Here is a 15234-nt window from a genome sequence, read left to right on the forward strand (position 1 = left end):
GAGACAGTAACAACTCTGTACTGTGTAACTGTGTGATAGGAAAGTGAAGTAAAGCAGAGTGAAATTACTGTTTTTTTCTTTCTTTCCAAGTACGCAGATTTGAATCGCCATATAGATGCATTGAATGCATGGAGGAACGCTACAGTTCTGAAACCAGAGCATAGTTTGGCTTGGAACAATATGATTATATTGCTTGATAACACAGGTATAAGCCTATTTGAATGTTTTAATGAATAATTCAGTGTCTAGTAAACCTGAAAGGTTTATCTTTATTTGACTACAAGAAGTTCTGCCTCTTCTTTGGCTACCCGCTCTCTAGAAATACAAGAATACCTTCTGACTCAATGATTTTAAAGGTTCACGTGAAGTGTGGCCCATAAAATGATTTCCTGATCTTTACTTTATTATAGAAGCATGTTTGTATTAAATGACCTTTTGAATCTATTCTTTGTGGTTCTTCTGAAGGCATGATCTGTTGAAACCAAAATGGAGGTTTTCTGTTGTCTTATTCTGCAGGATTTTACATTTGTATTGCTGCAATACTTGGTTTTCTTTAAAAATGCATGTAATGAGCTATTTGTGCAATATGCATATTTGCAGCATAAAAAGCAATTAATAAGTTTGTGTTGAAAAATGCCTTCTTTCGCACTCCCAGGCAATCTAGCCCAAGCAGAAGCAGTTGGAAGAGAGGCTCTGGAATTAATACCTAATGATCATTCCCTTATGTTTTCATTGGCAAATGTATTAGGGAAATCACAAAAATACAAGGTAGGTAATGAGCTTTCTGAGTCTTGGTTTTCAGATTTGGTTGGGTTTCTTCCTGTTTAAATTATGTGTAAGTTTCTTGTAGAAACTGTGTGACCATGTCATTGTGGACTGTGACTGAGAAAATGAGGTTTCAATGCCCATTTCTGTCACAGTATTACTGTATGATTCTGGTGGTTCATCCCACCTTATTTTAGATGGTTACAAATGTTGCTGTCTTGAAGTATGTCAGTGATCAGTGGAGAGAAATAGGCTCATGAGCACACTAGAGGGCAGTTAGGGTCTTGTATTGCTCCACAGACAACAGGAGAGAGCCTGCTCTGACCTACAGATCCCCATTCAGGAACTGAAGTAGATGTGATCTGCTCATCTGTTGCATTGGGTAAGGGAAGAAAGGTTTGCCATCACTTAATATGAATTCTAGGCTCTTTGCCTCAGATGTTGCCTAAAATAGCAATACACAGATTTGCTAATCCCAGACTGAGGATGGCATACCTGGGTAATCCCAGAATTATTGCAAGAAGTCCATACACTGAGCAATGTATTGAACTTTCTCTTGGATGCAGTGTGCAGTGGAGCAGCCTGTGAGTGGTGACTCAGCTTTAGCTACTTAACATTTGCAAGTAGTAAATGTAATGGAACTGATAAAAATGACTTTCCAAAAGGAATTGTATGGGTTGTGTGAGCTGACAGAATAAAACATAAACTGTTAATATATAGCTGTTTTAATTAACTCCATAGTCACCAAATTATATATGTGATAGGGACAAATTAATAAGAAAGGGTTTAGTGTTCCTCAGAAAATTGTGATGTACTGAACGATGACTTTGGGGGGTTTTGACGGCGTTTTGATAGTGATGCTAGCAGCACTGAAGGAGCATCTCCAAAGTAAGGAGACTTTATGATGTGAAACTTCTCAGAATACATACATTTTTCTGCTGTGTCCACTTAATGTTCTACAGTTCTGTGAGCCAGTGACAAGCTAGCACTTGCTTTTCTTTCTGCTAGTGATGCTGTAAAACACCCCTTTACTGTTTTTCACTGACTTGTTTTTTTTTTCTGTGCACTATTTCTTTTATCTCTCCACCTGAGGCTATTTTATTATTTTAATTTACATTAACAATGTTCCAGAAAGATACAAAGTAACATCCAGAATGTATAAGGGATGCGATTATGAAGGAGGCAATTGCTGGGGTTTTTTTGGTGAGTCATAACTGTGAAAGAATAGAGAGTTGTACAGGTATGCATCAAAAATCATATGCAGCATGACAGAATAAAGAGCATTTATAATGAAATAAGTAGAAAAAAAGAAGTTTAAAACAAGCTAGAAAATGTTTCCAGGTATATGAAAAACAAGTCTGTCATACTGGATTTAAAAAATCAAAAAGGAAGTAGTGATTTTGATTGCTGTCTCTGAAAGGTCATTATGCTGCACAGGAGCATGTTGGAGACAATGTAGGGGAAAATGGAGCTTCCTGAATAAAGCAAAAGGAGCAATGGAGCTCAGGGAATAAAGCACAGGGAGACAGTGAATGTTTGCAGATGACACCAAGCTGAGGGCAGGTGTTGATCTATTAGAGGGTGGGAGAGCTATGCAGAGGGACCTTGACAGGCTGGACAGATGGGCAGAGTCCAATGGCATGAGTGCTGGGTTCTACACATTGGCCACAATAACCCCATGCAGTGCTACAGGCTGGGGTCAGAGTGGCTGGATAGTGGCCAGGCAGAAAGGGACCTGGAGGTAGTGGTTGATAGGAGGCTGAACATGAGCCAGCAGTGTGCCCAGGTGGCCAAGAAGGCCAATGGCACCCTGGCCTATATCAGGAACAGTGTGGCCAGCAGGAGCAGGGAAGTCATTGTGCCCCTGTACTCAGCACTGGTTAGGACACACCTTGAGTCCTGTGTCCAGTTCTCAGTTTAGGAAAGATGCTGACTTGCTGGAATGTGTCCAGAGAAGGGCAACAAGGCTGGGGAGGGGTTTGGAGCGCAAGCCCTATGAGAAGCTGAGGGAGCTGGTGTTGCTTAGCCTGTAGAAGAGGAGGCTCAGGGCAGACCTTATTGCTGTGTACAACTACCTGAATGGAGGTTGTAGCCAGGTGGGGGTTGGTCTCTTCTCCCAGGCAACCAGCACCAGAACAAGAGGACACAGTGTCAAGCTGCATCAGGGGAGGTTTAGTTCAGTAGTTCAGTATCTCTAAGGTTGGAAGAGATGTTAGGAAGAAGTTCTTCATAGAAAGAATTATTTGCCATTGGAATGTGCTGCCCAGGGAAGTGGTGGAGTCACCATCACTGGAGGTGTTTAGGAAGAGATTTGATGGGGTGCTTGGTTTAGTTGCTTAGGTAGTGCTGGATGATAGGTTGGACTCGATGATCTCAAAGGTCTCTTCCAACCTGGTTTATTCTAGTCTAGTCTAGTCTGTTCTATTTTTAATCATTTGGCATGGAGTAGTAGATTTGTGTAGAGGAAAAATCTTAACTAGTCACTTGCAAATGATGGGTTGTAACAGGGAGAGCAAATTAAGGGACTCAGAAAGTGAACTCACTTAGAACAGGTTATGATATCAGGAACTCTGTTTTGCATCACTGAAAGAGATACAGGTTGTTTGTTGGGTTTTTTAATTGGGAGAATGCTAAATGACAATAATAAAGCACTGAAAATTAAGATTTCTTGTCCTCACCCTGTAAAAACAGAGAAGTAGATGGTTCTTTAAGGACTTCTATTTATTGAGTGTTTAGGAGGGGAGGAGGAGGGGGATGGAGTCTGTCTGAGGTCATGAAGGTAATTTTTCAGAAAGCTGCCTGGCTGTGTCTGATGTGTTGTTTAACCTCAGGCATTTAATTTATTAGGTTACTTTTTATGTGTCTGTATAAGAGTTGTTACTGCATTGGCTCTGTTGCCATAAAGTATTTGTTCTGGGTTTTTCTGCTGCCTCTTATTTTAAAAGATACTGAGTCAAAAGGGTTTTCCTATGTTATGAGAGATTTCCTTCTAATAAGCACACAATATTCTCCTTCAGTTTCAAATTCACTTTGATTTTTTTCAGCAGATTTTTTTCCTAAAAAGCCCCAACCTTTTATGATTTCTGTTTGTATCTGTTCATGAATGATTTATTGTTCCAGAAACAAAAGCACATGAAGGATGAGCTGGTTTGATGGGTTTGTTTTGGTTTTTAATTAACATCTGCTATACTAAGTTAGAGTTCTCCTTTAAATGCTCGTTCTTGTCACAACAGATGAAGAACCAAGCTATCTTTAGTTCTTTGAAAATACACACGCTGTATTTTTGTTACATATACATCTTTGCTTTTTCTGTAAAAAGTACAATAAATTTAAAACATTCAGCACTTTTTGTATTTGAAATAAAGCCAGACTACAATTTTATGCTGTGGCCTTGGCGGCAGATGGAATGCAGTGTGCTTACTCAAAACCTATGCAGTATGCAAGTTTCTTGGCAACTCTTAAAGATTTGGCAAGATACAGCAATTTGAAATACCACCAACGTACTGCAATGTATATTTACTCCATATATCTACACTAATATGAATATGATGCACATTCAGTAGCATCTGAGGGTCATGGTGGACACACCAGATTGACTGAATATGAGCCAGTAATGAGCCTTTGTGACAAAGAAGGCTAATGATATCTTGGGTTGTGTTAGAAGTATTCCCAGCAGATTGAAGGAGGTATTCTTTGCTCTCTGCTCATGAGACTACACCAAGAGTTCTATTTCCAGCTCCCAGAGGGCTATGGACATACTGGAAAGAGTCCAGCAAAGGGCCACAAACACGATGAAGGGACTGGAGCCTCTTTCCTATGGGGAAAGTGTGAGCCTGGAGAAGTCTCAGAGGGAAGATTTCAATATATACCTGAAGGGAGAATCAAAGAGGATGGAGGGAGGCTCTTTTCAGTGGTGCTTGCTGACATGCCAGGAAGCAGTGGGCTCAAACTAAAACAAGGGATGTTCCCTTTGAACATCAGGGAACACTTTTTAATGCACCAGACACCAGCACAGATTGGCCAGATTGGTTGTGGAGTGTCCATCCTCAGAGATACTGCTTGAACATGGAATCGTAGAATGGTTTGGGTTGGAAGGGACCTTAAAGATCATATAGTTCCAAATCCCCCTGCCATGGACAGGGACACCTTCCACTAGACCAGGTTGCTCAAGGCATCATCCAACATGGTCCTAAGCAGTTGCATGAGCATCTGCAGGTAGGCTGGACTAGAAGACCTTCAGAGGTCTATTCCAACCTCAACTATTCTGTGATTTCTGCAAGTTCATTTCTCTGCCCTGGCCAGGTCCCTCTGAATAGGAACTCTCCCTTTCGGTATATTGCTCACTCCCTTCTCTTAGGTGCTGTCTATGAAGTTTTTGAAAGTTAATTCAATCCAATCATCCAAAATATTAATGAAGACACTAAATAGTACAGGCTTCAAAGTAGCCAATGCATCCAGGAACATTAGTAATGTGAGAATGATGGAGCTGCTGCTTATGCCAAGGAAAAAGCAATGCTAAAACTAGCACTATGAAGTTATACTCCAGACATCTGGCTCCCCTGTTCACTCCTATCCAAGTATTCCTTCTCCTGAAACAATGTTCTGCAAAAGGAGTTTTTGAGAACCCTAAGATTTGTAATTTCCTTAATCTGAGATGATGAAGGCACTTTCTCCATTAGTCTCCCTTGACTGGAAAGTGGCAGCCTCAGCTGTGTTCAGCAATGCTTTGAAAAGACCATGTAGTTTGAGTTTGAATTTGGACATACTGGGAACCTCTTAAGTCACTCAAAGTTGAGTGACTCAGTCTTGACATCAGAAATTTCCCTGAGGAACCCTGACAGACTTATTTCATGCTTCACATGAGAAGATGGTGGAACCTAAAATCTCACTGACAAGTTTTCTTTTTCAGTAGAGTCTGTGTTGTGTTTTGAGGATGCAAGCAATAAAAGCTTAGCACAAAAGAAAGGCCTTTTCCCCCAGGTTATTGTTCTCACATACCTCATACAGCAACTATGTGCATTCAGACAAAAACTTACCACATTGAGGTAATTTTATCTTTAGGTCATTTGCCTTGAAACTGAATGTGCAGCTTTCCCTGAAACACAGCAGAGCAGAGACTTCTATGCCAAAGTCACTTTCTAAAGCACATAAACTTGCATGCAAGCGAGTAAATATGCTTCATTTGTATTGGGGGGGAAGTATCTTCTTTAACTTCTGCAGGAAATAATGCCCTTGAACAAAGTATATTAGCAGCTACTTTGGGAAAATAAAAATTTTTGGATTGGAAAATAAAGTTAGTGGTAAATTGTTCCGTGACTACTGGTGAGTGAGCTCAGGTTTTCTGAGTAATCAGATATCAAGGGTCCTAAGAGTATCCATCACAAGTGGGAATACAGAAAAGATGACTTGCAAGGAAATGTGAGGAGTATGTCAGTTGGCTTGGTTTTATTTGAACTAACAGGCATTCACCTGCCCTTCTTTGGGAACCACATTGAAACATCTATTAGAAAGGGGTTTACTGGAATACTAAAAAGTGTAATGCTAAAATCTATTTTAAAAGGAAAGGTATCTAAAAGCAGTTTGCTGAGATACTGAATTAATATTAACTTGAAGTAGGGAAAATTTCAGTAGGTTTGAAAATACTGTAACTATTGAAAAAAACCACCTTTGCTCATTTCACTAGTGCTTAATGGCTTTCTGCTAAAATAAAAACAGCCTGTGAAAGTAAAAGCATGACACTTCTTTGTAGCATTTTTAGTGTTTTCTTGAGCCTGTAGCCACCTGAGCTACAGGGTCGTATGGACTTAGAATATATAGGGTGGTATCATGTAGATATGGCATCGTTTGGGAGGATTTTTAATTACAGTTGTGGGGTAAATGTTGCATTATTTTACATACTACAAGAGTAGACTGTCCTGTTGACATCTTCTTCTAAATTATTCAGGAATCTGAAGCTTTGTTCCTCAAGGCAATTAAAGCCAATCCAAATGCTGCCAGTTATCATGGTAATTTGGGTAAGAGCCTTTCTAACCCTTATCAGCTGTATTGTTTTGTTTTCTTCATATTCATTGTGTTTAAAAAAGAAAAGCAATGTTTTGAGCCTTCTTCCTGCTGGGCAGATTTCTATTTTACTTCCTAGAAAAACTGCCAGCCAGATGAACAGGGCACTAAACCAGAAAAGCTGTCACATATGACAGATCAAGAGGGCTGCACAATCCGGCCCATAGGTAGCTGCACTTCAGTGTCTGCAGATTGGTTCATTTACGCTATGCTTGTAAGCTGCAGTGAGCTCACCAGATAAGAGCTGCTATTTATGGCTGAAATGCAATTCATTCCTTCATCATTCCCATGCCAGTTCTGTTTCCAGGGTTTGCTCCTGCATTTGGCAACAGAACAAGCAGCTACTGTGCCACCAGCTAGTGAGAGACCCTCACTGGAAACAAATGCTTTAATGTTGTTTTCCAAGTGATTGGCAAGATTGCACATTATTCAACAATATTGCTAATGGAATTCCTCATTGATGTTCCAGCTGTGCTTTATCATCGCTGGGGAAATCTTGACTTAGCAAAGAAGCACTATGAAGTCTCTCTGAAGCTTGACCCCATGGCACCCGGAACCAAGGAAAACTACAATCTCTTAAGAAGAAAACTGGAGCAGTTGCAAAAGAAAGGCGGTGCCTGATGTTTCTTTTCAGGTTGTCCGTGCATGCTGTTTACGATGAATGTTACATGGGTACTCCATGTAAAGGATTCAGTCATTACTTCTCAAAAATAATACCACCACCAGCACTGCACACTTGAATGTCCAATTATGCCCTCCTACAGATCCTAACATTTCAGCTTGAGGGATCATTTTATTTTTACTCTTGAACTGCTTTTAAAAAGACCCTTAGAACATTTTTATAGGTATATGAAAGTAATGCAGATGAAATTTCATGGCTTTCACTTGTAATCTGATATCTTCATCTGACTTTTCAGTAGCAGGATGAATATCAGAAGGCAGTTTTATTTCTGAAAGTGATTCTTTTAAAAGTGCAATTTCCTGTTTAAATCCTGGTCCTTTTGAAGTATGAAGAATATCTGGCCACTCAGTTCTATTAATGCTTTCTACTGCCAATCCCGCAGAGCCAGTGGAAGAAAGGATTCTCTCCAGAACATCAGTCTGCTTATGTCAGTTATGCCCTTGTGAGTTATGCCCTTGTTCTTGTTTCTGGCTCCACCTTGTGAAGCATCAGATTTGTACAGTACACAAGGACACGAGTTTCACCAGAAATGTTTGTCAGCCAGTGTACTGCTGAGGTATGCCTGAGTGGAGAAAATACTCTTAGAGTAAACTGAGATTTTAGCAGGTAGCAAAGGAAAAAAGTGTGAAGAAACAAAGGAGTCAAAGTTTCTGTCCTTGCAGGCAGCTTCACCTCGCATAGACAGCTTGGGCAACAAGTTAGAATTGCTTTAGCTCAGTAGGCCAGTGATTTAAATACAGTATAGTGTCATCTATTGGAGCTAATCACTGTGTTCTTGGGAATTCCAGTGCTTTCTGGTTAAGGACATTACACCTTTCATCTCCTACATTGTTAGTCAGAATAGTATTTCTGTAGCAGATGACCTGACCTTGACTGTTGACATACTAACTGGAAGGAACTCAGCTTCACCTTTGCCTCCTGTGGCTCACATTTGTTTGCTGAGGTGGCAGTTAAAATAAGCATAGCTGTTAATGAGTAAACTGATCACGCTGATGTGGGATGATGCATTGACACAATGTTAATTTTCAAAATGTGCTAGGATGTAAGATGCATTTAAACTCTGGCCATCCAGAGTTGTTTATCTTGTGCCAATATTTGCATTCTTGCTTTATGAGGTAGTCACTTGTCTATTTATTTGTTGGAGTTTTTGGTTATTAGGATTAGAAGATTGCTATTGGATGTGAAAACTGAAGAGCTTTAAATCTCTTTCCATATTCCTTAAATCTTTCTGATCATGCCCCCCAGGAAGAAACTGATAGTGCAGCATTTGCAGTTAATTTATCCAATGATGTGTAATACTCTCTATACACAAGTCATCCATGTGTGGAACCACTTAAAGTGTTAGGGGAATATATGCCGTAAGACAGAATGTCACAGGACCACCATGTAACCATTCTACATCTATACTATGTTTTGAACCTACAGTAGACTACTTTTACATTATATATTTGTTTGGAAATGGTAGTTGTTTCAGGAACTACAGAGCAATACTGCACAACTACCAAAGCATCCTCTGACAAAGCTAGTTTGAGTACTACAAGTAGTGCAGCTACTTTAATGTAATATTCTTGCCAGACTAACTGTCAGTCTAGCCAGCAAGGCTGCGGCAGTGTGGTGCTGTCCACAGATCTGGCTTTGAATTAATTTATTTGCCTACATTCTAAAGTATGTTGCCATACCAATTTTAATTGATGTACTGGAGACATGTATTTGTGTTAGTGCAGTGCTCCCCTTCTGTAAATAGAGCCTGGCTTTAGGCAGGACTAATTAGTTTATACAGGGTACTAAGGTGATGCAGTTGTTTCCATTTCTTCTGGTTTCTGGACAAATTTTTCAGAAACTGCCTTCTGAATATATTTGCAGGATGTAAATGTGCACTTAGATAAGTATCTTACCCGGCAGAACACTGCAGCAGTATGGACAGTCATCTTCTGATAACCAGCATAGTTTAGTCAGTGCCAGCTTCTGTAGCTGAAACAAGTAGATAGGCCCTGCAGTGCAAACAGCAGACTTCTAAGGCTTTCCTTACATAGCCTACAGATAACAGAGGACACTTAGCTACTTGAGTCATGAGTTACTGAAGAGTTGGGATCTGGCTGAATGAGCTAGTCTATAGCAACAGATAAATGTGTTTAATATAATAAGATCTTTTCTGTATATTTGGAATATAACACATTGAGTTTAAATTATTATTCTCATCATGAAGTTCACATATATAGTTTCCCCTGTTGCCAGTTATATTATAATATTAGCTTTACAGAAATCCATGAGATCAATATTGTATATCGAGATGAATTCTTTCTAGATCATTTTAAACCAAAATTACCGGAATTCCTCTGTGGAAGTCAGTTTGTCCTCCTACTGAAGCATCTTAGATGGAAGAGACATGCCATCAGAATGGATGCTTTGTTGGTATTTGAAAATGGTGTTTACTCTTCAATACAGACAACATAATTTCTTTTTTATTTATTTTTTGACTGCCTGTATATATTTTTTTGAGGGTTTATTTCCTTTTGAGTACTACAGGACTTCTTGTATGATTATATCCAAGTGTAATGTTGAGGCAGAATTGGGTTCAAAAGAAGTAACAAACAAGATTGCTTTTATTAATAAAATTTCCTTAAGACTTTCAAGAATGCTAAATATTTTTTTACTTTATTTTCAGAAATATTTTGAGTGCAAATAATACTGTGAATTTTCTTTAAATGGTTGTGTTAACCCATGGTTGTGTTAACCCTTTGCTTGTTTTTTCATACTTCATAACTGACTACAGAAATAGTACAGAACATACAACCTGAAAGACAGAAAGGTGAACAAGAAGTGGCTTGGCACATAACTGTTGTTACAAACGTAAATTTATCTTTCCAGTGTGCTGGATTATTTTTTTTTTCCCCCACATTACCTTTCTACCATTGCTAATTACAGAAGATTAAAGTTCCCTGCTTATCAGCTGGCCTGCTTGATTCTCTAGTGGAATTAGGAAACCTGGATAATTTTTTTATTTCTCTCAAGGATTGCTTCTTTAAATACAGTTCTGAAGAGAGAAATACAGAATGATTCAATTCACAGAATGGAGTCAGAAAAATACTCACAGTGATTGCTATGGATTACACTCTTTTCACCAAAAACTTGCAAGGGAATTCTCTGATTGTATGTTCTCTCTCGTTTAGATCAATGTACATGAATTTTCCTGGCATTTAATACGTAGGATTTAAACTTTAGAGATGTGGGTTATGTGTATGAGCACTCAGAAATTAAGGTCTTCAAACTTTTGAATGCTTTGTTTCAAAATACTGGGCTTATTCAGTGGGAATTGTTTTCTTCATATTTGTGATACCTGCATCTGAGCTATTCAGCTATTATCCTAGTTTTTTTGTGTAGTCGCTGGCAGGGGAAAAAACCAAAACAAACCCAAACAGGTAATCTGAAACATGGTTCACCTAAAGAAAACATCTTTAGGATCTCAGACATCACGTACTTGAGACAAGTAACTTCAAAGGGTAACTAAGATGATACACTCATATATGCAGAAGATCTCACTGCTGCTCTCAGTTGAAGCAATCTGGGCCCATACACCTCTATCATTCCCTCATATTATCCGCACCAAGAATATTAAAAGATTGGCATTGAAGCAGATTGACAGGTACTTGCCTTGAGAGTTGGAGTTGGAGTTATAGTGGCTGGATGAGGGAATAGGATGAAACACATTAAGAGATCTTTGGTTTCTCCAGACAGTTAAATTTAAATGACTGATAAGGCATTTGAATGTCAAATCCCTGCCTATAGAAACAGAACACTCAGGTCCAGTTCAATCCATGGTTAGCTTGTCTGTGATCACAGGAAAAGAAGGTAACAACGTCTTACTGAATTGACATTTAGTGTTCTTCACTTGAAAAGCAACTGTAAAATTGCAAAGGTGAGAATTTTTTTTCTGAAATTGAAGTTTCTATGTCAAGCTATAGCTGTTAGAGTGTTAAATGGGATAGCATAGCCTGTTACTATATGGCATGGGGGTGTTAGGTTAAATACCATCATATTTATTTGCTCATTCCTGCTTGTGTTCCACATTTCACAGGAGCATAGGTGCATTTGCATACCTATTGTTACATGTAGATTCCCATGTGATTCTTGGTTTGCCTTTTCACTGAATGTGCTTCCTTCCACTGCTCTTGATGTGTCTCTATCAAATGTGTGTTTATGAAGGCATGTTTAATTGGAACAGGCTACAGTTTGCTAGAAACAGAAGTGAGGTCAAGTATCTGAATTTCTGTTGACATAAATGCTGAGGGAGCCAAACATCTGCCATGTATTACCACAAGCAGCAGGTACCACTAGTAGTGGGTACTTCAGACTGTGTGCTGGGCTCTACTATGATGTGAAGTGGTTGTACATAGGTGTACTGTTATAAATACAGCAACCCAGATGCTGTGCTTTAAGGGGAAAAGCCACTCTAAAGAAGAGGATCTGTGTAGTTGCATGCACTGTGGAGCACTGGAGGACTGACTACCTGCGTATTGGAGAGCTGTGCTACAATATTGTGGCATGAGTGTTACATTGTGTGTCAGTGAGAATACACGTCAAGCAGTTCAGGGCTTTTAAAAGTACCTATTTTTGTTAGAAAAACATCCCTACAGACAATTAAATTGTTAGCTTGTGATCACTGACTTAAAGCGTGTTTTAGTGTAGTGTTAATCATTTAGATTGCCAAGGGTACATTACAGTTTATTTTCAGCTGACCCATTTGTAATGGAGTCATGTAATAAATCTGCATTTTGCTATCTTTTTGTATAGATTTTAATCATACAATTGTTAGGGTTGGCAGGGACACCTCACACTACATCAGGTTGCTCAGAGCCACATCCAGCCTGGCCTTGAAAACCTCCAGGGATGGGGCTTCTACCACGTCCATGGGCAATCTGTTCCAGTGTCTCACCACTCTCATGGTGAAGAATTTCTTCCTAACATCCACTCTGAATGTATCCATTTCTATTTTTTCCCATTCCCCCTAGTCTGTCATTACCTGACACCATAAAAAGTCCCTCACCAGCTTTCTTGTAGCCCCCTTAAGATACTGGAAGGCCACAATAAGTTCTCTTCAGAGCCTTCTCCAGGCTCCAGCCCCAACTCTCTTAATCTATTTTACACCCTCTGATCATCCTTGTGGCCCTTCTCTGGACACATTCCAGCATGTTCAGAGCCTTCTTGTAATAGGGGCTCCAGAAGTGGACTCAGTACTCCAGATGGTGTCTCCACTGGAGTGGAATAGAGGGGGAGAATCATCTCCCTCAACCTGCTGGCCTCACTTCTGATGCAGCCCAGGATGTGATTGGCTTTATGGGCTTCAAGTGCACACTGGTGGTTCATGTTGAGCTTCTCATCCACCAGCACCCCTAAGTCCTTTTCTTCAGGGCTGATCTCAAGCCAGTCACTGACCAGCCTATACTGATCCTTGGGACTGCCCCAATCCAGATGTAAGACTTTGCACTTGTGTTATGAATTTATGGATTTGTTAATATTTAATAAGTGGAACAATTTAAAATATCAATAATTTTAGTAATAAACAAATTCCCATGGAATATACTAATAAAATATATTTACTGGTTCAAAATACTCAGTTGTAGAAGAGATACCTCACCAGCAGGAACATGTAACAATTTGTACAATATTAGCAAAAAACCAGAAACAACCACCATCACTTTAAACTGTAAAGAAAAAAGAACATCAGCATCATGCCAGCTTTGCCCCCAAGGGGGGACTCTAGAATTCTCTAGGGCAACATACCTTTCAACAGATGCTTATAAAAATCAGATTTCGTAGATAGAATAGAATAGAATAAACCAGGTTGGAAGAGACCTTCAAGATCATCGCGCCCAACCTATCACCCAACACCACCCAATCAACTAACCCATGGCACCAAGCACCCTGTCAAGTCTCCTCCTGAACACCTCCAGTGACGGCGACTCCACCACCTCCCCGGGCAGTCCATTCCATAGCGCAATCACTCTCTCTGTGTAAAACTTCCTCCTGACCTCCAGCCTGAACCTCCCCTGGCGCAGCCTGAGACTGTGTCCTCTTGTTCTGGTGCTGGCTGCCTGGGAGAAGAGACCAACCTCTGCCTGTTTACAGCCCCCCCTTCAGGTAGTTGTAGAGAGCAGTAAGGTCACCCCTGAGTCTCCTCCTCTCCAGGCTAAGCAGCCCCAGCTCCCTCAGGCTCTCCTCATAGGGCTTGTGTTCCAAGCCCCTCACTAACTTCGTTGCCCTTTTCTGGACTCGTTCCAGCAAGTCAACGTCCTTCCTAAACTGAGGGGCCCAGAACTGGACACAGTACTCGAGGTGTGGCCTAACCAGTGCAGTGTACAGGGGCAGAATGACCTCCCTGCTCCTGCTGGCCACACTGTTCCTGATGCAGGCCAGGATGCCATTGGCCCTCCTGGCCACCTGGGCACACTGCAGGCTCATGTTCAGCCTACCATCAACCAGCACCCCCAGGTCCCTCTCTGCCTGGCTGCTCTTCAGCCACTGACCCCAGCCTGTAGCACTGCATGGGGTTGTTGTGGCCAATGTGCAGAACCCGGCACTTGGATGTGTTAAATCTCATGCCGTTGGATTCTGCCCATCTGTCCAGCCTGTCGAGGTCTCTCTGCAAAGCCTCTCTACCCTCTAGCAGATCAACTCCTGTCCCCAGCTTGGTGCCATCAGCAAATTTACTGATGATGGACTCAATGCCCTCATCCAGATCATCAATAAAGATGTTAAAGAGGATGGGGCCCAGCACTGATCCCTGGGGGACTCCACTACTGACTGGCCGCCAGCTGGATGTGACACCATTCACCACCACTCTCTGGGTTTGGCCATCCAGCCAGTTCCTAACCCAGCTCAGAGTGCTGCTGTCCAAGATTACTCACTGCAAATCACTTAAGTCCAGTACATTCAGTTGCAATGTTTGTAATGCGCAGGTCATGGTACCACATGGCACACGTGGGGATTTAAACAAAACCAAAATGGTGTCTAACATGTAAAAGGTTCAGGAATACAGTTTCACTGTCTGGTGGCTTCTGCAGCTTGTTGCTGAGGCACATACAGGGTTTATTTCCAAAGGCTTCATAGCTGAATGCTTTGTAGAAAAGTGGTTGCTGCTGAGGCTTTTAGGGCTTGTTGGCTTTGTAGCTTTGCCTGTTCTAGAAGGATTCTTCCAGCTGCAATTTTTGCAGCAGTTTTTGTTGCTTTTTCCAATAAAACAAAATTGTCCCAGGGGTCTTGGCTCCTCCAGGGTTTGTCTCTTGGCCCAGCAAGAGACGTCTCTCTTCGCCTAGATGCATCTGTCTGCTCCTGCATTTTACAATGCATTACTGCGAGGGGTACTTGCAGTCTTTCTGGGTAAACTGAGGCACAGCTTGGATTCCAAATTGCAAGGCAAGCAAGGCATGGCTTCTAGGGCTTGCAGGGTTAATGCTTTTGGCTTGCCCCAGATTTGGACAAGGCAAGGCACTCACTCTTTGAGGTAGTATTTATAGATCTTCCGAGACAATGACAAAGATTAAGAGATAGAAACCTGATACTTTAACCTATAGAATAAGTTTTCTCCAAACATGGCCAAAGGCACACACACCTGGCCCACTTGGACCCCAGGGCATGTTCAGACAAGCCTGGGCAAACATGGGCAATCACCTGAAAAAATAGACCTCCTGGCTCCTGCTTCATTGTCTGGTTCAGAGCATTTTTGAGTC

The 15234-nt window shown here is 40.9% G+C and overlaps 1 protein-coding gene across 1 annotated transcript in view; it reads left to right on the plus strand.

Annotated features, from left to right (window-relative positions):
- Window positions 1-10143, plus strand: part of TMTC4 (transmembrane O-mannosyltransferase targeting cadherins 4) — a 63459-nt gene extending 53316 nt beyond the window's left edge. The window contains exons 15-18 of the mRNA XM_068163560.1: window positions 91-205; window positions 656-768; window positions 6710-6779; window positions 7295-10143. Coding sequence (XP_068019661.1) covers window positions 91-205; window positions 656-768; window positions 6710-6779; window positions 7295-7446 — 450 coding nt within the window. The 3' untranslated portion in view covers window positions 7447-10143. The remainder of the gene's footprint in view (window positions 1-90; window positions 206-655; window positions 769-6709; window positions 6780-7294) is intronic.
- The last annotated feature ends 5091 nt before the right edge of the window (window positions 10144-15234 follow it).

The sequence above is a fragment of the Melanerpes formicivorus genome, unplaced genomic scaffold (assembly GCF_026170545.1).
Source record: "Melanerpes formicivorus ecotype bairdi unplaced genomic scaffold, bMelFor1.0.p_v2 SCAF_1, whole genome shotgun sequence".
NCBI lineage: Eukaryota > Metazoa > Chordata > Aves > Piciformes > Picidae > Melanerpes > Melanerpes formicivorus.